At 36.6% G+C, this 23,548-nt stretch overlaps 1 protein-coding gene across 4 annotated transcripts in view; it reads left to right on the forward strand.

Annotated features, from left to right (window-relative positions):
• Positions 1 to 23,548, forward strand: part of LOC143265178 (uncharacterized) — a 430,584-nt gene that overhangs the window by 234,788 nt on the left and 172,248 nt on the right. For 2 of the 4 annotated variants that reach the window (XM_076535679.1, XM_076535678.1), the window contains exon 2: positions 3,025 to 3,230. The exons of the other annotated variants lie outside the window; for them this stretch is intronic. In XM_076535679.1, the coding sequence (XP_076391794.1) occupies positions 3,025 to 3,230 (206 nt within the window). The remainder of the gene's footprint in view (positions 1 to 3,024; positions 3,231 to 23,548) is intronic. 4 annotated transcript variants of the gene reach the window in all.

The following is a 23,548-nucleotide window of genomic DNA, read 5'->3' on the forward strand; positions in this document are numbered from 1 at the left end:
AAACGCTTTATTGCCCGACGCCAACTGCCTTTTCTGACCCTAATGAAACTAACTTCAAGCGCTGCCAGGATGATGTTCTCGAACGTGACTTACATCCGCAGATCGGTGCGCGGGATTTCGAGCCTGCGGCCAGACAATATTGCGAAACTATCAGATTTTATTGCTTTCGTATCCGATGCAATTGCTGCAAACCGTGGGTGTTGTGCGTGGTTCGTCTGAAAATGATGGGGCACATGGACATCGTAATTCATTAGCTCTTCTTTAACATTCATATGTCTCGTTCCTTTTGTGAAACAGATTCGATGGTTGCCTATTACAGTAATAAGCAACTCGTTCGGGTCTGGTCAATTGCTTGTTACGAATCTATACTGTACAAACCCTTTATATTTAATACAAGTTTTAGTTTCGAAGAATTTCAAGGTGAACTTCAAATATCTTCAGGGTCCACAATTTCAAGGTTCCGTTCGAAAGTCTACAAATTCAGAAGTTTTGAAACACAAAGTTCCAGTGTTCTGAAGTTCTACAGAATAGTGAAATATCTTCATTACATTATTTCAATTTTAACATACAGATCTAAGTTTAACATATCATTGAAAATATTTCAATTAAACGTACCAAATTAACAAATTAAGATCACATACACGGTTTCAATATTCCGAAAGCCAAGACACGTTTGATTTACCCGCAGAATGTCTCAAACTTACGACGCAACGAACACGTGCGTCCACTCGCATAAGTTATAGCGCAGACGACTCAATTCAGGACACAGCCACAACTCGTTCAAATGTCCCCGCTATTTCCCGTGGTCGGACACCCATTGGCGATTCCCTGGGGGAAAATCTGGCCAGTTTACGCGAGCAGAATTTACGTCGTCCGCGAGGCAGGACAGACGGGATCGCGTAAATCATTCTAGGAAACTGCGTTGAGTATTTTACGCAGAACCTAAGCCGCACGCTCAAATTTACGATTCTACTCTGGCTAAGATAACTGAAGATATAGTGTACCGGCGCGAAAGAAGCTTCGAACGTATATTACAGCTGCATACACTGGGAATATCTTAGCTTGCGTTCATATGGTGCGTAGTGAGATGTTCAGGTTATAATTATGTAACGATGTATGCTTCTCAATGTGCAGAGCTGGGTCGAGATCCTAAAATTAGTGCCTTTATCTCTAACCCTAGAAAGTTATATTTTAGAGGGGTACATTTTAGAATATACAGTGTGCATATGGAGAAATGTGCAAATGTTAGGAATATTTTGGATGTGGCAGCCATTGATGGATCGATTGGCATTAAAGTTAAACTCGAACTTTGGACGTGGTGAAAATATGAAGATTTGTCATATTTCAAGAATTACATATGTGCATCACACATGGAACATGATATAATATGACAAGAGGTTAATTCAACGAAATTGAACAAGCAAGTTCAACAGTAAGTTAGAGTAACACTTATTGTCAATTAGCATAATCTGTTCCAAACTCATGAATTAATCATCTTGCTACTCTAAAGATCATTTCCTCCTGTTCTTCACCTGATCATGTCAACCCATCTACGTATTCACTTTTTCAAAATTAGCAACAAAATCCAAATTGACCCATTTCTTCATAACAAACCTACTCTAAAATTACCCTAAGATATCTTGCTTTCTTATCAAACGCCAAAACAAAAAACCTGAACCAAACGCAAGAACAGTTACAAAGTCAATCCCAACGTAAACAACCGTGTCACAGTCGTTAAGTTTATGTATCCATAGCAAAGATTGCTAGTAAAACCAAAGTTTCGCGAAGGATAATATAGACAGTGATAAAGTAGTAGCTGTCGATCGATCGTCGAATGCAGATTTCCGTATTGGCGTGTATGATTGTAAGTTCGTGCGGACGATGATTCGTTGCATGCTGCATTCTTGTGAGTCAGATCGAGTCGAAAGGTCGTCAACGTTTAACGTACAGAGGATAGTTGCCTTTCGAATTACATGTTCCGTGCTCGACTCTCTTCCGTGTACATTTGCTTCTTTATGTCTTAATACGTTCTGCACCGTGATCATTGGTTGCAAGCTACTGAGCAAGAATGCACTTTCGCTTCTCTTGTATGTTTACTTGTTTATGTCTCAATAGCTTATCTAGTCTTTGTCCACTACATAATACGCCTCTTATATATTATTATAAACCATTACGGAGAAATACGCTTTAATTGAACCTTCAGCTTTAACCGTCACGTATGTGAACGTGCCAGTGGTCTTTCAGAACCATTATGGTGTATCATAACTTATTGATGTCGATATACATCATACGGTATGTATACTGTAATTCTTCAGTGTTATTCTTGAAATTATATATTCAATAACATCGTTGGATTAATAGTAATGTCTAATGCGAAATTTAGTGTTTCATTTTATTATGCAGACACTTTAAAATGACTGAAATATAGTGTTAGAGTGTATGCTAAACTTATAATAAATTATATTGATTTACACTGTAATAATGATGCTATACCTGTTGCAATGTAACTTCTCAAAAACTTGGTACTATAAGTCTACTTACTAGATAAACACCATGAATTAAAATATGATACTAAAGTATAATATACTATAATATATTATAAAGTATGCATTATAATTTACTATTTATTATACGACAGTATAAACCTCTCCAAAATTTAATCTCTCTAAAATCCTCCTGATCCTCTCTAAAATTTAACCTTTCCAGAAACCTCCTGATGCCTCTCCAACCTAACCTAACCTCTCCAAAATTTGATATGATTAATCTACGTATCATGCAAGCTTAAAGTATTTCTCTAATCGCAGAGAAAGAGTATTTCAAAAATGAGGTATGAAGAGAAAATGGCGTAAACTTCCCTCACATAAATAACGAATTTTTGTCAGCAGCCACAATGTACAAGCGTTTTGCGTTGGCCGGTAAACAGTTGGTCGTAAATAAATTTCTAATTGGAGGCATGTAAGATGATATCTAATCTTACTTGTTCCATGTTGCCACGTTATTGCAACGATCTGTTCCTGTTGCAAGAAGGTTCACCATTGCTGGAATTCGAATCGTGACCATTCTTCATCGTAGACGAGCCAACCACCAGTCCACCAGAGGTTGTCGACCTGTCCTACAATTTTTTGTGCCGTTTCTTTTATGTGAACTTGTGGCTTTCCCTGCAGGACGCGCCTTCCACGTCGCGGTGTTCCATTTACACGCGACGACGTTCGTGTTGCCCGACCTGACAGGTTAGTCTTTTCTGTAATTTCATTTTCGTTTATTCTATCACTCTGCAATCATTAAATCTTGTGAGTAAAGTATGAGAAAAATTGTTCAAGGTTTGAAAATTTTAAATGGGAGAAAAGTGCTTGAAGTAATATTCAAGATCTCAAGATGTCGAGTACGAGAAAAATTCCTTGAGGTAGTATTTAAGATTTCAACATTTCATGTACGAGGAAAATTTATTGAAATACTATTCAAGACTTCAAGATTTCAAACACGAAAAAAGTCATTGAAATATTATTTAAGTTTTTGAATATTTCAAATGTTTTTCTAGTATGGAAATGTTTTGAATCTAAAGTTATTTTAGAATTATTTATTTACAGAAGGAATTAATTTTGTGAATGTTTGTTTTGTCATTCTGAAAAATGAGAAATATGTATTAATATAAATATTTCTGTAAGAAGTACAAATATGTCTAAAAAGTATAAATATCTTATTATTGAATTATTTCTGAATTAAGTTGAATAGAAACGTATTCACGCTTTACGAGCCTTACATTACAAGTACAATTCGATACTTCTACGGTACGAATGGAACATTTAATATTCCAGTGATACAATCAATATTTCAAACTCCGTTGTACAGTTATTTCATCTGTCGAAACGAAAGTAACAAATATTGATCTCACGATCTGTGTGGTAATTGATATCGTTACGCGATTAGAGTAAATGACACGGTAGATTATTGGGTAAAGCAATGGGCCGTGAGGAATTCCTGCGAACCGGCATTCATGCATTATTGCCATCTCTCTATCGTATCGTATTGAATCCGAGTAATAGAGAGCCTTCTATAGACTCACTCAGGATCACGACTTACGAATAATAGCTGAGCACTGCTCATCTATCCGTGGAGATGTATCGATCCTGTATGTATACAGGTTGCATCATAACGTTTGGCCGTGAACGATGCAAAAAATTGTTGAGAAACTTTTGAACTTATACAGGGTTAATCAATTTTTATATTTCTTTCTACTTTTTATAGGAACTTTACAGTAACTTTCTGTTGAAACGAAAATCAGATGTGTCTGATATCACCTGACAATTAAATTAACTTCGATATTCAAAGTAACTTAATGCTTTACAAGTTCTTCAATATAATTTATTGGTAACCTTTAATATTCGATTTGTTGTCAAAGTATATCATGTTTATTATTATATCATGTTATCAACGTTTATTATTATGTCAAGTATACCATGTTACATCTTGTAAACAAGACATAACCTCAAAAATGAAAGTGCAACTTATGAATCAAGTTACATGATCACAGGTAACTACAGTAACTAAATGATCGAGGTAACCTTCTTCAATCAGTTTATTCAGACTGTACGATAAAATGTGACTCACAGAGACAGTTAATATCAGTTTACATATCTTCTACTTCCATTATATTTTGAGGTGATAATTACATTTTGAGGATGCAGCAAATTTCGGGATCAAACGAAGAAAAGAATATCAAAACAGAAATCAACAGAGACACAAAAATAAACAGAACTCAGAAACAAACTCAGATAAAGCATTTTATCTGATCTTCCATATTTGTCACGTGACCTTCCACATTCGTTACATGGTCTTGTATGAACACGTGATCGCGTGTTTATTTATGTATTAAAAATGAAACAATTATGAAAGTTTTGGCCATACACTATGATATGTCCTGTATACATACATATATACATATACATATATGCAAGTCCCTGACTGATCGGTGAATCCTTATAAGTCGCGTACAACATCCTGCGGTTCAGGAACTCATTATCCTCCGCCTAACTTAAATCGCCAACATTCGATACGTGTTACATGGTGCGAGAAGGTCGAAGGTCGGCAACAAAGTTACTATCAACGTCCAGCAATTGACTCCTTTTCCACGTCTCAGTGTTTTGTTCCACACCTTCTTTTGCACATACGCACGATTTTCTGTACTCTATGTCTAACGGTTCTCCGCGTTCGTGGCACATGTTTAAGAGAATTTCGCGGAATTTTGTAAGTCTATACTAGAATTTTCGTATTACTACGAGTCGTTGCTTAGCGGAAGTGCGAGTTTCTGTGAAATCGTGTTTATCGTCGCGAAGGTTTGATTGGTAGCCGCTGTAGAGGAGATTAGGTTGGGTTCGAAAATAGTTGAAAGATGGTAGGGTCTTTGGATTTTGGTAATTTGGATTTTTTAATTTTTTTGGGTATTCTGTGGATTTATAGAAGTTTGGCACTTGGGGAATTTTTGGATTTTAGGATGTTAGAGTTTGGGGATTTTGGAAGTTGAGAATTTGGGGGTTTAGGAAATTTCCTATTAGGGGATTTGGGGATTTAGGAAGTTGGGAATTGGGGAATTTGGGGATTTAAGAAGTTGAGAAGGGGGATTAGGAAATTAAGGATTTGGGGATTTAGGAAGCTGGAAATTAGAGAATTGGGGAATTAGCGAATTTAGGAATTTGAGGATTAGGGATTTGGCAAATTTTGGGGAATTAAGAAATGGAGAATTTGGGATTTAGGAAATTAGGCATTTGGGGATTTAGGAAGCTGGGAATTGGAGAATTGGGGAATTTAGAAATCAGGGAATTGGGGAATCGGGGAATTGGGGAATTGGGGAATTGGGGAATTGGGGAATTGGGGAATTTGGGAATTTGGGAATTTGGAATTTTGGGGTTAAGGAAGGTGGAAATGGGAGAATTGGAGAATTGGAAAATTGGGGAATTAGGAAATGTGGGGATTTAGAAAGTTAAGAATTTAGGGATTAAGAAAAAGTGAATAACCTTCAAATTTAAACAATTTAAACAACTTAAATGAAATTTATTAAAATTTATTCTCCAATTCACAACTCCTAAATCTACATAAAAAGTTATTCTTCTCGTCTTCTCTTTCAAACTGCATTCTCCGCGTTCTTGAAGAATTTACGACCATATCTGAATTGGCTATAAAAGGCGATACTAGATGACCCATATCGAAGTTAAGAATAGAAAATCACAGGTTGAAATTGAAATGCAGCATTCAGTGATATGTAACAGTGATCTGATTGAAGATTGCATTACGAAGAAATCATCAGATGGAAAGAAGATATATAGAATTACTACAGTTTCAGCAGACTAACGTTGGATTTTAACTCTCAATCGTACCATTTTCATTCAATTTCACGATTCGACCACGCCGTTGCATTCCAACACGAAACGCCTTCTGATTTCTTATTCTTGTATTGAAATTGCTATCAATTCATGATGTGTGTCTTAAGGATATGTTGTTCAGTCGGTAAATTGAATCATTTCTGATCTTTACATTCAATTTCAGTCGTCGTTGATATCCATTGATTGATACAAAAAGGTAATTATGTAAACAGATGTACAGAATAAGGTACTTATTTGTTTTTATGAAACAATAGTGGTAAAACATAGTAACTGCTTTTTAAACAAGTGGTATGAAATAATCATTTTTTCTTCTTTGGGTTAAATTGTTAAATGGTTGTTGCACTGGTAGGGAGCATACTGTACAAACACTTTATTATTGATTTAAATATAAAGCATATGTCTGATAGAAAATCATTTAGTACAGTTGGTAAAATAATTTATAAAGATGGAATAAGTAATAATGATTAGTTAATATAACTGGAAGGTAGCCATTTTCTATTGAGACCATTAACAATTTGTATTTGATAACTTGGGTAACTTATTATTTAGTACAACATGCATTAAGTAACCATTAGTAAAATAATTTATCCAAATAGAATAAGTTATAATCATTTTTTTGAATTACCTAGAAGGTAGCCATTTTGAAACCATTGACAACTTCTATATTTATACTTAAATATTTTAATCAAACTTAAAGTCTGAACTTGATATGAATATTTTGTGTCGTCAATTGTTTCATACTAATTTTTAATGCAAACATATCTTTAATATAACTTCTCAGCAATTTTATATTCAGAATTATAAAATATGTATACAGTAATTTTTGATAGTGTCATGTCATCAAACTGTGTCAGTCTATAGAAGCTCTGAAATGGATCATATCTGCTATAACTGTCAAACAGCCATTTTATATTCGAACAGCTAATAAAATATTTATACAGCCACTTGTATCGAAATGTAGCTTCTAATTGACGTAATACAAGTATTTCATAATAATCTTAAGACATCATCAAATTGTGTCACATTTTAGAGATACTGAAATGGGTCATAGTCAGCCATAACTGTCAATCAGCCATTTTTAATTCGAACAACTAATAAAATATTTATGCAGTCATTTATATCGAAATGTAGCTTAAAATTGACGTAATACAAGTACTTCGTAATCTTAAATCATCATCAAACTATGTCACATTTTAAAGATACCGAAATGGATCATAGTCACCCATAACCGCTAATCAGCCATTTTGTATTCAAACATTTAATAAAACGTGAAAGCAGGCATTCTTATCGAACCTTAAGCTTCTCACTGATTTAACGCACCCGTCACTTTACGACAGCACGTCGTTAAGAAAGTATCTCAGATGAATGCCAGTTCCAAAAACATCCATTCCAGAAACAGGTTAGTTTCAATAAAACTGGACGATAGTCGAGCGAATCGAAATTTCACGAGCGTTTCCACTCACGATATTGCAAACAAAGCAGCCGTTCGATGAAACTGAAAAATCGATCGGAGCTCGTTAGAGGCAATGGAAGAAACTTCGTTTCCGTGTCAAGGAGAGCGTACAGTCAACAGCAAATCTGGACATCGATTCTTTCGTTTCTTGGGATTTTTCAGAACTACAAAATCTACGAATTGCTTGACGATTTCGGAATTTTTTAATTTTGGTAGTAAGTTATATTGAAGTCTAAGGATTTAGGGTCTGTGCATTTGGGTGTTTGCATTAGGGGTTATACTTTGAGGACTTACAAGCTTGAGGATCTAGAGATTTAGGGATTTTGAGGATCTAGAATTTTGGGGATATAGAAATTAGTAGTTGTAAGAGGTTAAGAATTTAGAAGATTGGAAGATAAACATAGACATCTTTGGATCTGAGAGGAATAGAGATCTGGAGGTTTAGAAATTTATAGAGATTTGGGGGTTCAGAGATTTAGGGACTACAGAATTTACAGGCGTAGGTATTTGGAGATCTTGAGATTTGGGAATGTAGGAAATTAAGAGTCTAGAAATGTGGGTATTGAGAATTTGGGGACATAGGTATTTGAGGATCTTGGGATTTGGAAATTTTAGAATTGGGAGATCTTTGGATTTGGAGATCTTGGAATTGGAGGCTCTAGACTTTGGACATCTTGAAATTTGGGAATTTTAGTACTTGGGGTCTCAATATTTAGAAATATTGGAATTTAAGAATCTTAGAATTTGGGGTTCTTGAGAATTGAGGATCTTGGGACTTGGGAATCTTGGAATTAGGTGGTCTTGGTATTAAGGAACCTTGGTATTTGGGGATTTTATGATTTCAGCAATCTAAGGATTTGAAGATTTTGAGGTTTGATAATCATGGAATTTTGCAGTCTCAAAATTTAAAAATGTTAGGACTTGATAATCTTAGAATCTATGATCCTTAAGATTTCAAGATCTCAGTATTTGCAAATCTTGGTATTTAGACATCTTAGTACTTGATAAATTAACAACATAGGAATCCAGCAATTTGATATTCACAAATATACAGCCTATAATATTCAGAAGCATCGAAAGTCTAATCTAAAAAGCTTGTTACTCTTCAAAATCAAAAAACACAAAATATTACAATATCTCGAACCCAAAAAATTTGAAGATCAAAAAGTTTTGAAATGTACGTGTGCTGTGGCCATGTTGCAGCCGAGTGTACACACAACGGGCGCATCTGCAGCGATCGGTAGAAAGACGAGTGTAAGTACGATAACTGGATATATTTCATCTCTGTTCTCGACATTCATTGCACGTAACTATGCTCCTTTATTCGGCATGGCCGGTAACCGTACCGAGAACGATACCAGCCCGTGGATATTATTCAGACTTGGACGCGTAACGACCACGATTCCGCAACGGAGCGTAAAATCGTGAAATTCCATTCGACCGCATAACACTGCTCACCGTCTTTCCACGAAGGTGACGATCAATTTGTGGATTGGTGATCGGATCTGAATCGTTGCGACCGCAAAATAAGTCGGGGCAGGCGTTGCTCTTCGATAATCAGCCTTATGAAACCTCTTTTGTTAGCGGAATGCCACCTTTACGTCCCGTGGCCGTTCGATTGCGTAACTAAAGAAACCACCGAAATTATTCGGAATACCGTTCGAGTTGACGTAACAAGATCATTCATTGTAGTAGAAAATTAATTTTTAATATGTTCATTCATGTTAAATGATTGGGTATGACTGTTTTTATTGTGACGGTCAAAGTAGTGAGATGTTAGATCATTAGGTATAGATATTTATTTTATTAATTGCTAGATATAATTGTTACTAATGTGACAGTCAAAATGTTATTATTATATTATTTTATTTTCTTATATTATATTATTAAGATTTGCAATCATCAAGTATAGAAATTAATTTGATATGTTTCGAAATCGATCAACAGTTGCTTGTAACTTTCGGCCATTTTGTAGTAACTCTACTAGTGTTGAATACACTTAGCTTTCGTACTGAAGGTAGAATAAAGAAAATAAGTAATTAATGAAATAGGCAAAGTAAATAAGTGAAGAATATTTAACTGAACAAAGTAAATGAGTAAAGATTTAATAAAACAAGTAAAATAAACGAAGGATATCTAATAAAACTGGTAAAGTAAATAAGTGAAAAATGTCTAACAAAGTAAGTAAAGTAAATGAGTGAAAAATGTCTAACAAAGTAAGTAAAGTAAATAAGTGAAAAATGTCTAACGAAACTAAAGAAAGAATACACACCAAAATAAATAAAAATCATCAGCTAAAAGTTCACCAATATTCCTCCCACACAAATTCGGCATTAACTTTCATGGCAATCACGTTCCGTTGAAACATGGCGACTTAGAATGCGTGTGGACAAAATAATTTACGAGTTAGGCGAACAGTTCAGGCAATACTGACAGTCTAACTCCTCTGAACTTTACAGTAGGATTTCGTACGTGTTCAGCGAGCTGAAATCTCGTTGTTGAAATGGAACACCATGTAGCTTCGTGTATGACCTTCGCCATCCAGCAATCGCGCTAGTGCTTCCTGGACTCTTTTCAACGCTAGGACAACTTTTGCCTTGTGAATCTATCTTAACACGTCTTAAGGCACGTGTTCCTTCGAGGGAGATGCGACTGAATCGTAAATGATGTGCTTGAATAAATTTTCCATCCAGGAAGGCTTCGAATAGCGAACGGAAATTCGGCGAGTTTACTCAGCCGAGGGGACGATGTTCTTTCTTAGTTTTCTTTTTTCGTGTGACGTGGTTTTTGAGACGCGGGGAAGTTTTATGATCGATTGGAGAAGTTTTGGATGAATAGTTTGTATGACTGGAATTGGGGGATATGGAGTGATGTGAAATGTGAGAAATAAACTTTTTTTGAAGGGGACAATTTTAAGTTTCAAATTTACGAAGTATTATGAGTTTTTTGAAATTAATCAAATTTGCAAATTTTAAGATTCTTCAGTGTTTAAGTTTTCAAATCTACAGATATACAAATGCTCACATGCTTAGAGTTTGAAATCTTCAAATTCCTAAATTACGAATCTGTAAATCCTCAAATTCTTGAACCTCAAATTCCCAGAGTCCTAAATTTGGAAATAGCTAAATCGCAAAACCTCAAATATCCAAATCCCTATATCCTTAAATACCAAAATACCAAAATACCAAAATAACAAAGTCCCAAAATCTCTAAACCTTCAAATTTCTAAATTCTTAAATTCCTAAATCTCTAATACCCCAAATTTCAAAACCCCAGAATCTCCAAATCCCTAAATCCTTAAATGCCCAAAATACTAAAACAACAAAATCCCTTTTCCAAATCTCTAAATCCTTAAATGCCAAAATACCAAAACAACAAAATCTCTAAATCTCCAGATCTCCAAATTTGAAAATCTCCAAATTCCTAAATCCCCAAATTCCCAAATCCCTAATTCCCCAAATCTTAAAATCCACAAATACTTAAACACCAAAATACCAAAATAAAAAAATCCCAAAATCTCCAAATTCCTAAATCCCTAATTCCCCAAATCTCAAAATCTTAAAATTCCAAAATCTCCAAATCTCTAAATTTGCAAATCTCCAAGTTCCTAAATCCCTAAATTCCCAAATCCCTAATTCCCCAAATCTCAAAATCCCAAAATCTCCAAATCTCCAAATCCCTAAATTCCTCAATCCCTAATTCCCTAATTCCCTAATTCCCTATTTCCCTAATTCTCCAAATCTCCAAATCTCTAAACCTGAAAATTCCCAAATCCATAATTTCCCAAATCTCAAAATCCCAAAATCTCCAAATCTCCAAATCCCTAAATTCCTCAATCCCTAATTCCCTAATTCCCTAATTCCCTAATTCCCTAATTCTCCAAATCTCCAAATCTCTAAACCTGAAAATTCCCAAATCCATAATTTCCCAAATCTCAAAATCCCAAAATCTCCAAATCTCCAAATCCTCAAATGCCAAAATCCCAAAATCTCTACCTCTCCAAATTCCCAAATCCCTAAAATTCCACCTAAAACCACAAGCAAATAAATTTAAAATAAATTCTGCATCAACCAAAGTATTGTCACATGCATGCATCCATACACAGTTCTCGCATTCGCAAGAAGCATTTCAATGCTCCTTTAATTCTCGAAACAATCCCGGTAGCTGACAAAATAACCACGCTCGATAAGAAATCTTCGAAGCGATCGGATTTACAGAGAGCAGGAAAACTTATTGCCGACGTTCATGAGTTACAACAGCCAGCTTACACAGATTACACACGGGTTACACGTTCGTGGAAGCTCAGAGGCTTGATTCCTGCAAACTTTATCCTCTTCTTAAAGTCGACCCACACTTTCATGCTCGATAGACTTATCGTCACTCGAAAACTTTTCATATTATCGTCATACATCTTCCGGTCGTCGAAATCAAATCTACATTTTCTAACATTTTAGCCGTTTTCTTGTCTTCAAACGCAGATGCGTATTATTAAACGTCTCAGATAGAAAATTTATGCAAGTGTTATTTTGGGATTGAACATGTTACTTCAATTGTTACTTAAATGTTACTTTAATTTATTTTTTAATTGTCAAAATTCTTATCTTACAACTACTAATCACTATTGTGAATTTGTTTCTATTATAAAGACTATAATCTTGAAAAATTAAGATTTTCAATTCAAGGTTCGAAAATTATAAATTTATTTATTACACATTAATATAATTTGTGCAAGTTTGAAATCTAAGTACGTCGACACTTAATCGACACACCCTCGAATGGTTACAATTTTAGACAAATAGGTTGATCATAAAATCGAAAGTTAGATCAAACTGTTGTTCAACACTTACAAGGAAACATATCGAACCGCGACACACCGATTTTAATGAAACTTATGTGAATAAAGTTTATTGAAATTTTTTACGCACAAAAATTCCGTATTTAAAGACCAACAATTTACAAAAAAAAGAATTCAATTATCTTCTTTAATTCCGAAGATATTCCCAAAAATATGATTTCAACCCCCAACTTCCAGGGCTATTTTCACCCCTTCAAAGTGAACGGTGGCCGATAGAAAAAAATACGTGTCAAATATTTTCTTGAGAACTATCTTTCACATAAGTTTCATTAAAATCGGTGTGTCGCGGTTCGATATGGTTCCTTGTTAGTAATGGGGATATACTTGTTCAATAAACGCAATGTTATCATGATAAAAAGACGAATTTTTGTTACACCCGTATCGTCGACAGTTTCGTTATCTGGTAATGACCAGACGTGGCGATAATCACGTCGTCGTTAGTCTAGTTTTCATTGAGTCGATATCGCCGCTCGATAATTTTGTTCGGCCGTGTGGAAAATTTGCATCGCTAATCCGCTCGCCGGGAATCCGTGTCAGTGATGGCTCCGATTAGCAAGCAGACGTCTTGCATCCGTAACTCGAAGGTTGGATTAAAACTCGAAAGAATTATGAGGATTCGGGAAATTGAAGAGTAAGAAATTTTGGTGACTCGAGTTTGGGAAGTTAAAAAGTAAGATATTTGATAATTAGAAATTAAAAAAATTTTTAATTTATGGAATTGAAAATGTTGAAACTTGAGAATTTAAGAAATCAAAAATATAAAAGCGTAAAAATTTGCAAACTTGAAATTTTCGAAATTTGGTACCCAGTGCCTTAGGATCTCCGAGAGTTGATAATATGTTCATTTGAATACTCAGAAATTTCGCAAGCATATCAATCTTTCTCACCATAACAGCTAAACAACCTACATTAACTAACATTTCTACTAAAAATCTGTTAACATTTCAACCCTATAAAGTCCCTCTCACAACTTTCAATGTCAAAACGCTTCTCAAAGAAAGACAAAAGCAGATGTTTCTTCTCCATCCCCTAGTAATCGTACTAATCCAAAACACCGGTACAAAAAGTTTGCGACATCCTCATAAATAAGTCGCCGGTGTCCCTTCCATCGTGAGCAACCGAACACACGCCATAAATTTACGGCAACAATGGCGGAACGACTGGCAAGGTCCCCGTAAATTGGCATCAAGTTCTCAACTCTTAATTCAACGTAACATTCTTACGGTGTTCCACCCTGGCAATCGTATGGTGTGCGCTCGGAGCACAGGGTGTCCTTGAGACGAGTCGCCGTCGCTCGAGACGCCATTTAACAAAATTGAAACGTGAGCAAAATGGTCGAAGGTGTCACCGACAGCACGCTAAATCACTGGAACAGGTAGTCGGTTGACCACCTACAAGACACCATCTATTTGTCTTACATTAAGGGAACAACAAAAATTTTGTTGATGCCAGCCTCCGAGTTGTCGCGGTCTCCATGTCGAAACTGGACACGTTATTAAAGCAAAATCACTAGGTGCACAGGTGTGTGAGGCCGCAACCGGTGACTCACGGCAGTCATTAACATGCTTTTTTGCGGCTGTCCCCGACGATCGTGCTGATCCTTTTGCAACACTGACAAGCTAATAATACAGTGCTAAGTACGCGAATTTATTTGGAAAAATCGGGAATTATTAATGGCTGACAGGTGTCTGTATTCAACTGAGACATTAGCAAAATTTTTGTAATAAACTTTAATAAAATATTCGACATGTATATCATAATTTTAAGTATATTCAATATGGAAGAATGGTATATTTAATATGAAAGAAAGAAAGGTCTACAAAAATTAAATCTTAAGAATTAGCTTTCGAAATTTTTGATACATCGAATATTTCAATGTTTTATTAATGTAAGAAGTAAAGTAATAATAATTGTTTTAAAGTTGTTATAATTATTAAGGTTTTCTGTACAAGTATAATTGGGATAATTTTGTGTTATTTTTCGAGCAAATCAAAGAGGATGTTTAACTATAGTTAGTGCAATTGTGTTGGTCCGTTTTCATAAATGGATTTTGTATGGCTTTGTAAAAGCACCGTTTATGATGGCTGTGAATAGAATTCCTCCTTTTGTAAGAGAAATAAAGAAGTGTCTCCTTTTTGTTTCGTTCCTTTGAACAGCAGTCGTAAAGGACGTTAGTCCTTGAAACGCGAGACTGAGAGCACGAAATTACTGTTAATATCAAACATCCTGGACGGTGCGAAGCTTAATTGGCTTTAGTATCAATTTACCATCGTTATGGTACTTGCAAGTTGAAAGATTTATAATACTAGAGTTTTGTGATTTGCATTTTTGGAAATTTCATGATTTGAGGATGACTTGTGGATGTGGATTTGTTGGTGGAGACTTGGAAATTCAGGAGTTTACAAATTTCGAGTTTGAGGATTTTGTGGACTTTGTGGATTTAGGGATTTGGAAACTTGGGAAGTTGGGGATTTCGGTTTGTGGGAAGTTTAGAAGTGGCAAAACTGAGGATTCGAGGATTTGGGGAGCTAGAAAGCTGAGAATCCGACAATTTCAGTTCGTGGGAATTTAGGATGTAGGGATCTGGGATTTGGGGATCTGGGGATCTGGGATTTGGGGATCTGGGGATCTGGAGATCTGGGGATCTGGGGATTTGGGGATCTGGGGATTTGGGGATCTGGAATTTGGGGATCTGGGATTTGGGGAGCTGGAATTTGTGGATCTGGGATTTGAGGAGCTGGGATTTGGAGAGCTGGAATTTGTGGATTTGGGATTTGTGGATCTGGGATTTGAGGATCTGGGATTTGGGGATCTGGGATTTGGGGATCTGGGATTTGGGGACCTGGGATTTGGGGATCTGGGATTTGGGGATCTGAGATTTAGGGATTTGGGATTTGGGGATCTGGGATTTGTGGATCTGGGATTTGAGAATCTGGGATTTGGGAATCTGAGATTTAGGGATTTGGGATTTGGGGATCTGGGATCTGGGATCTGGGATTTAGGGATTTGGGATTTGGGATTTGGGATTTGGGATTTGGGATTTGGGGATCTGGGGATCTGGGGATCTGAGATTTAGGGATTTGGGGATCTGAGGATCTGAGGATCTGAGGATCTGGGGATCTAGGGATCTGGGGATCTGAGGATCTGGGGATCTGGGGATTTGGGGATCTGGGATTTGGGGAGCTGGAATTTGAGATATGAGGATTTGTGTATTCAGGGATTTAAAAATTTGGGATTTTCGATTTCTGGAAGGTTGTAAACTTGAAAATTTGTGGATTTGAGGATTCAGAAAACTGGAAGTTTGCAGATTCAAAATTTTGAGAATTTTAGGATTTAGAAAATTGGAAGTTTGACAATTTCACTCTGCTAAGTTTTGAAATTTGGAGATTTAGTAATTAGGCACCATCATCATCATTAATAGTCAGGCACCATCTAACAAAACAGAGAAATAAAATTTCAAAATAATTTTGAACGAAGATTCCCATGTCTTCCCCAAGTACCCCGTCTTCTCTCCATCAGTTTTCATAATCTCGATCGGGAAGAAATGCTCGGAACACTTCCAGCCGTACAGATTGCGATTGCACGTAGCCGTGTACGCGTCCACAAGCGAATGCTTCGAAAACTATCATCCCGATAGTTGGTTCTCGAATGGAAAGACGGCAGAACGCCGTTGGAATACAAATGGAATTGGTATTCAACGGATACGAGTATCGAGCACCGAATGTCTTCGGATGTTCGAGGGAGAACGCTTCACGATACGCATATACCATGTACGGATTTGCGTTATTGTTTTCCTGTAAACGTGCTACGAGAGACCGGTGTATCAACATGTGGACGTACAAACGAGTACGTCGATTCTTCGTTTGAACGGAGAAAAAAAACAAACTACAACGATGCCGTCGCCTACTCTGACTACATACGTGTTCTCCTGGCGCGGATGCACTAGCTACGATACCGCATTGTATCCCGCTGCTTTATGGGACTGCTGCCTGCTTGTTCCATGGTGTTGCAGATCCATGGTCAGATAAGCTCCAGCCGGTGTCTCGATTGTTTGCATTAATTTCAAGCCTATTGTACAGTTTTTTCACTAGAGGGATAATTAAATCTTTCGATATGACTGATCTTGAGTTTTTACTAGAGTTGATGATGGATGATTTTATGGGATTACAACGGATTTTTTTATAGATAGGGAATATATAAGGGAAGTCATAGATTTCTATGTTTTTAAATGTGAGTATTTGAAGTTAGGTTGATTATTTTTTAAGATATCGAATTTGTAAGTGGAATGCGAATTTTAAACTTATACTTTTATCTTCAAATCGCAAAATTTCATAATTTTCAAATTTCCAGGTACCTAAATTTAATTTGTAGATATTGAAATACCATAAATACCAAATTCCAGAATTCTACAATTTCATAGGTTTCAAAATTTTAAATTCCATAATTCAAAAATTTCCAAATACCTAAATTACTTAATTTCTAAATACTAAAATTACAATCCCAAAATTTCGTAATTTTCAAACTCCAAAAATGTACAATTTCCAAATCGCAAAATTCCGAATTTTCCTAATTTCCATATTCCATAGTTTTCAAATCTCAAAATCCCAAAATTCCCTAATTTCCAAACCCCAAAATTTCCAAATTCCTAAGTCCCTAAATTTTCAAATTTCAAAATTTCCACACAAATTTTACCTAAAATTTTCGCACCCCTTTGCACTGATAATAAATACAGAATAAACTCGCAACGCGTTTAATTCTAACTTCATACTTTAAAGTATAATTCATTGATTTTGTATGAAGAAAGTAAGTAGGTAGCTGATAAATTGTCTGTATCTGAAAAAGACACGAGCCTTTAAGACCACCCTCCCATTTAACACGTTGAACGTCATATCGGCAAAGAAATTGGTGACACCTACTTTCCTCCAAAGATAAATGACCCTAGAGGTGCATCGATTAAGGGAAATTTTTAGATGGCCTCATTCTACCCAGGAAATTCAATATCATCACTTCAGAATACTGAATTAAACATCATTTAATCGAACAAAATTTAAGTTTTTGTAAGAACTTCGTTGTAATGCGATGCTGTTAAAAAGTAACAAGATATGTGTGGAAAGTAAATATATAAACTATTGAATGAATTGTCTTTAGCATTTTGAATATGATAAGCTATATGACACTTCTGTTTTAAGTTTCAGTTACATTTTTTAGAAAATGTATAATTATATTGGACAATATCTTCAATTAAGAACTGGCATTAGTATATTATAATGTGGACAGCACGAATTTCACTGCTGTTAATCTGACAATAAGTTTCTTAATTTTAAATTGTACAAATCTTCAAGTGTCCAAACTTTTAAATTTGCAAATTTTTTATTTTCTAAATTTCTAAGTTTTCAAACTTTTAATTCCTCTAATTTTCAAGTTTTTAAATTCTTTATATTCATGTTTGAGATTCGCCAATTTTCAAATTTGCAAATTGCAATTATGCACGTTCTGCATTATCCAAATTATGGAATTGCAAATTCTCAAGTTTTCTAAATCCCAGGTCCGCGAATCCTAGGTCCCAAAGTTCCAGATCCCCAAAATCCCAGATCCCTAAATCCAAGGTCTCCAATTCTCAGATCCCCAAATCCCAGATTCTTGAACCCTAGGACCCAAAATTACAGAGCCCCGAATCCCAGGTCCCCAATTCTCAGATCCCCAAATTCTAGTTTTCCAAATCCCACGTCGCCAAGTCCCACATTCCCAAATCCCACATTCTCAAATCCCACATTCCCAAATCCCACATTCCCAAATCCCACATTCCCAAATTCTCACATCCCCAAATCTCCACATCTTCAAATCTCCACATCCTCAAATCTCCACATCCTCAAATCTCCACATCCCCAAATCCCACAACTCCAAATCTTACATCCCCCAATCCCACATTCCCAAATCCCACATTCCCAAATCTCACATTCCCAAATTCTCACATCCCCAAATCTCCACATCCCTGAATCCCACAACCCCAAATCTCACATTCCCAAATTCTCACATCCCCAAATCTCCACATCCTGAAATCACCACATCCCTAAATTCCCACATGCTGAAATCCACATATCCCCAAATTCTCACATTTCCAAATTCGCGCATCCCCAAATCTCCGCATCCCCAAATCCCACAACCCCAAATCTCACAACCCCAAATCTCACAACCCCAAATCTCACATCCCCAAATCTCTCATTTCCAAATCCCAAATCCCCAAATTCTTCATTTTCCTTAAACATCCTACATTCCCCAAGTTCCAAAAGTTTGCCAAATGCATCCCTCAGACTCTTCACATTCTCCAAAATCTAAAAACCCTCAAAATTCCTCACATTTCCCAAATTCCCAAAGTTCCTCGAACCCCACAATTCCCTACAAAATCAATCTCCACAACACTAATCAAATACTTCCCAACAAAAACTCGTGTCCTCCAACCACATCCTGCAGAAACCAGCGAGACGCATCTTCAAACGTCATCACTTCATGCATTACCAAATCCACATCCACTCAATAACAATCTCCCGTAACATTACAAGTGGAACACGACAGCCTAGCCTGTTCACTCGTAAGTAAATGGAATTGGACTCTCCAGGGGTGCCAGCAAGAAATTGTACGTTTCACGAACTCGTAATTCAGTCGCGAATAAGATTTCAGTGCGACACACTGTAAACTAGACTCTCCTCCCTAGAGATATCCAGAAGAATAATCGATAGAGGTGCGAAAATTGATAGCTAGGAGCGGTATCGCGGAACAAATCTGCGGAATCTCGATCGTGGCACATCGGCGGACTCATAAATTCGCTATGCCGATCCTAGACACCGATCGGCACCATCCAACGCGTGCACAAGATCTACGTCTACCTCCTCGAAGCGTTTTGTTCACCCTTTGGCGACTATTACGAAACGCGTCCAACATCAATGTTATCGAATTATACGTATCTGTTCGCTGGATATATTATACGCAATCGGGGTTTGTCGTACTCCGTTTCGATGGGGTCACTTTGTCGATGTAATCAGGGATGCTCGATCGAGCATGAAAATCGATTATCAGGGTTGTTTGCGTGTAGGTAATCTTCTTTATCGAGAGTTTTTCAAACAGTTTTGCACGAGGTGTTAATGTTTCATACCTGGTGGTACGTTTAGTAAGTATATTTTAGGTGGAAATTAAGGTTCACATATAAGTGGGGTCTTGGAAAATTGAAAATTTCTGATATTTTTGTTATTATGTGATTTTTTTGTATTAGGTTCGTATGTGGAAGAAGAAAAATTTGAATTTCTGTGCCTTCAAGTTTCTGAATTTCGTGATACTTTCATTTTTTGATTGATATTTTGAAACTTGAAAATTTGGAAATTTCAAACATCCATACTTCTAAATTCTTAAATTTCTATCTACGAGAGTGAATAAATTTTAAACTTGGGAAATAAGAAAGTAGGAATAGGAGAGTAAATAAATATTGAAATAGGAAAATTAGAAATTTAAACAGTAGGAAACGTGATAAATTAGAAAATGATAAATGGAGGAGGGGGACCTGAAAATTGGAAAATTGAAAAATTAGAGTATTGTAGAATTGAAGAATTGAAGAATTGAGGAATTGAAGAATTGAAGAATTGAAGAATTGAAGAATTGAAGAATTGAAGAATGGAAGAATTGAAGAATTGGAGAATTGAGGAATTGAGGAATTGAGGAATTGAAGAATTGAAGAATTGAGGAATTGAGGAATTGAAGAATTGAAGAATTGAAGAATTGAAGAATTAAAGAATTAAAGAATTGAGGTATTGAAGAATTGACGAATTGAAGAATTGAGGAATTAAAGAATGCAAGAATTGAAAAATTGAGAAATTGAAAAGTTAAGAAATAGGAATGTTGAGAAATTGAAAAGTTGAGGAATTGAAAAATTGAGAAATTGAAAAGTTAAGAAATAGGAATGTTGAGAAATTGAAAAGTTGAGGAATTGAAAAATTGAGAAATTGGAGAATTGAAAAATTGAGAAATTGGGAAATTGGAAATTTGGAAATTTGGGAATTTGGAAAGCTAATAAACAAGAAAACCAGGAAAATAGAAAACTAGAGCGCTAGACGACTATAAAACTAAAATTCTAGAAAACTAATAAAAAATCTAGAAAACTAAAAAACTTCCAAATTACAGTTAATCCCAAATTACCACCCATCACGTCACACATCAAGCGCCTGCATCTCCATCATCATACATTATACCCTTCATAAAAAACTTATTTTCCGTCTTCCTACTTAATCCACTCTTTATCGTCGATTTACATATCACAACATCTGCCCGTTTAATTTCCCAAAACAAAAATCCGCTCACCTACATCCAGAAGCTCGACGGTCGGAAATAGATTTTTGTATGAAAATATTAGCGCCAGTGGTGCTCTTCGAAGTTATTTATGAGGATACAGCATCCCTCTGTAGTATTCAGTAACGGGCCACGTTTATTTCCACTCTGTGCATCTCATATTTCTTACTTTATTCAGATTTCATATTTTTTCGTCCGGCGATAAAAATGAAATCATGAATATCTTGCGTCCGGTCTAAATTATTGCTCGACCAAACGACTAAACGCACAAAGCAACTTCTTATTCTATATTTTTACTCGTTGTAAATCAGTGGCCAACTGTAAAACACGTTATAGCTGTGAGCGGTACTTCTCGATAATCCTTCGAAAAAAAGGACAATATCAAGTACTGTACAATGTAGCTGTAACTCGACATTATCTTTGCAGATAATTTCCGATACAGGCTCTTCAAGATACACCATCGCCAGTCCAACGAGAGCGAAAGGACTCGGAACGTGCTTCGAGCTTTTATTATTCCTGTCACGGCCATTTTTCCCATCGTTCGCCACGCTGCGATACCATGCGGACATTTATCACCCGGCTCGGCGATATTATAATCCTCCCATAAATTTCTGCGATCCGTTAAACGCTTAAAAAACACACAAACACGTAACCAACCTACGAGAATGATCTTTCATTTGGCGGTGCGTTTTGTTCGAACGAAACTTGTACCAGTGGGTATGATTTGATGGGGGAGCATTATGATCGATGGCAGATTCAAGCGTTACGAAAGAGCAGCCTTCTTGCTTTTAAATTGCTCTTCTACATTGTTTAATGTGCTGGTTTGTAAACTTTAAGATTTCTATTTTGTGCGGATTTCCCTAAATTTTTGTTAATTATTTTTTATAGTTCTAATAAATGTGAGAGGCCCTCACACAATATTTTCTTTATAATTCTCTCTTCCTTATACCCTTGATATCCCTCCACTACATGATAATCCTCCCCGAGTCGTTACACAATTAACGCGATTACCCAACAAAAAAGCTTAGCACGAATTAACCTTGTTAAGTTATCTGTCACTTGGTGAGACGGCCACAAACAGGTGGCAGCTTCCATGTACCTATAATTCTCGTTTCTCTATGGTGGCAGAACGCTAGGGGGGGTCCATGATATTCGCTCGCTTATTCCGTAGATCCTTATCCAACGCTTTTTCCCGGCAAGTGGACGAGCCGGCACAGTATTAGTTACAATAGCACCGCGGTCTACCATGCTATAAATTTTCATTATAATGCCGGGCTGACTCACGAGGATGACGACGATCCTTCATGGCTGTCAGAACCAAGTCCGAGGAACGAAATCGGCGTCCAGTTGACGTCGATTTCTTGCACGATTCGACCATACACCGTTTCCTTTTTCTGACGTCTCTTTCCGTTGTATCGTTTTCTAATATCGCAATACTTGCTCTTACGTTTCTCATCGTGCTGAGTGCTCTTCTGGGCGACCTGGAAAACCACGAGTTCCAACTTTCTCGATTACGGAGGTGCGAACCACTTGTTTCTTTGCTCGAACGTTATTTCTTCCGCTTCGGAATTTATTGTTTGATTAACTGCTTCTTGCGATGGAACCCTCGTTTGTAGCTTCGTTAATTTCAGTTGTCGACTACTGTTGTCATAAAATGGCGACCTAAACTTTCAAACTAATATCTTGTGAAACATTCATTTGTGAACCTGATCTCATTTATTTATACTTATATACATTTATACTAGCCAAAAGAAAAATTATGCAATAGGAGACAGTACAAGAAGAAGAAATAAATGATAAAAATAAAAATTGAAACAAAACAACGCGGTCTTAGGAAGAAAAACGCAAAACCTGGCTCGCCCAAGCTGGCACGAAAGGATAAACGAGAAACTTTTTCCACCCACACAAGCCCATCGTTAAACATAATTTACGCTTGGATATTCTATCTTCGAATGAGCCAGCACAAATGAGAAATCGCCTCTTCAGGCACGACAATGTTGCCCCGTTGGCAACCTAAACGTGGCCGCAAAATAGCTGCGATTCAAATGTCAACGCAATCATCGCGTCACTTCCTCGGTCCCTTCCCCCTGCCCGCTGATTAGCACACCCTTGTAGTCAGATTGTTAATGAAACTATCGTTAGTACAGCAGCGTGGCCGGTTTTCATCGCGGCGACTCCTTATAGAACCATCAAGCGTCGAAAGCACGCGAGGAATCTGTCTGTGCCTTCTTCTCGGAGGACAGGCCAGAGCCGATGACAAAGCGGGTTTAAACATAATTGCTCGGCATTGTGGAATCAATGCGAAAGAGCAACGCGTGTTCGCGTGGTGAACAACAGGATATCGGGATCTGCTTTTCGCTGGTGAAAAAACGTTCGTATGCATCGTACGTCGGTGCCGGAGACGTGATTAGTTGGTATTGTGCACCGGGACAAAGGAGGAGTCCCGTACACACGCACGTGGCGTGGACAATCATTAGCGAGATCGTTAAATCATTGCTGAGGGAGACACGCGACAGACTTGCATGAACT

This window comes from Megachile rotundata, chromosome 9 (genome assembly GCF_050947335.1).
Source record: "Megachile rotundata isolate GNS110a chromosome 9, iyMegRotu1, whole genome shotgun sequence".
In the NCBI taxonomy this organism is placed as follows: domain Eukaryota; kingdom Metazoa; phylum Arthropoda; class Insecta; order Hymenoptera; family Megachilidae; genus Megachile; species Megachile rotundata.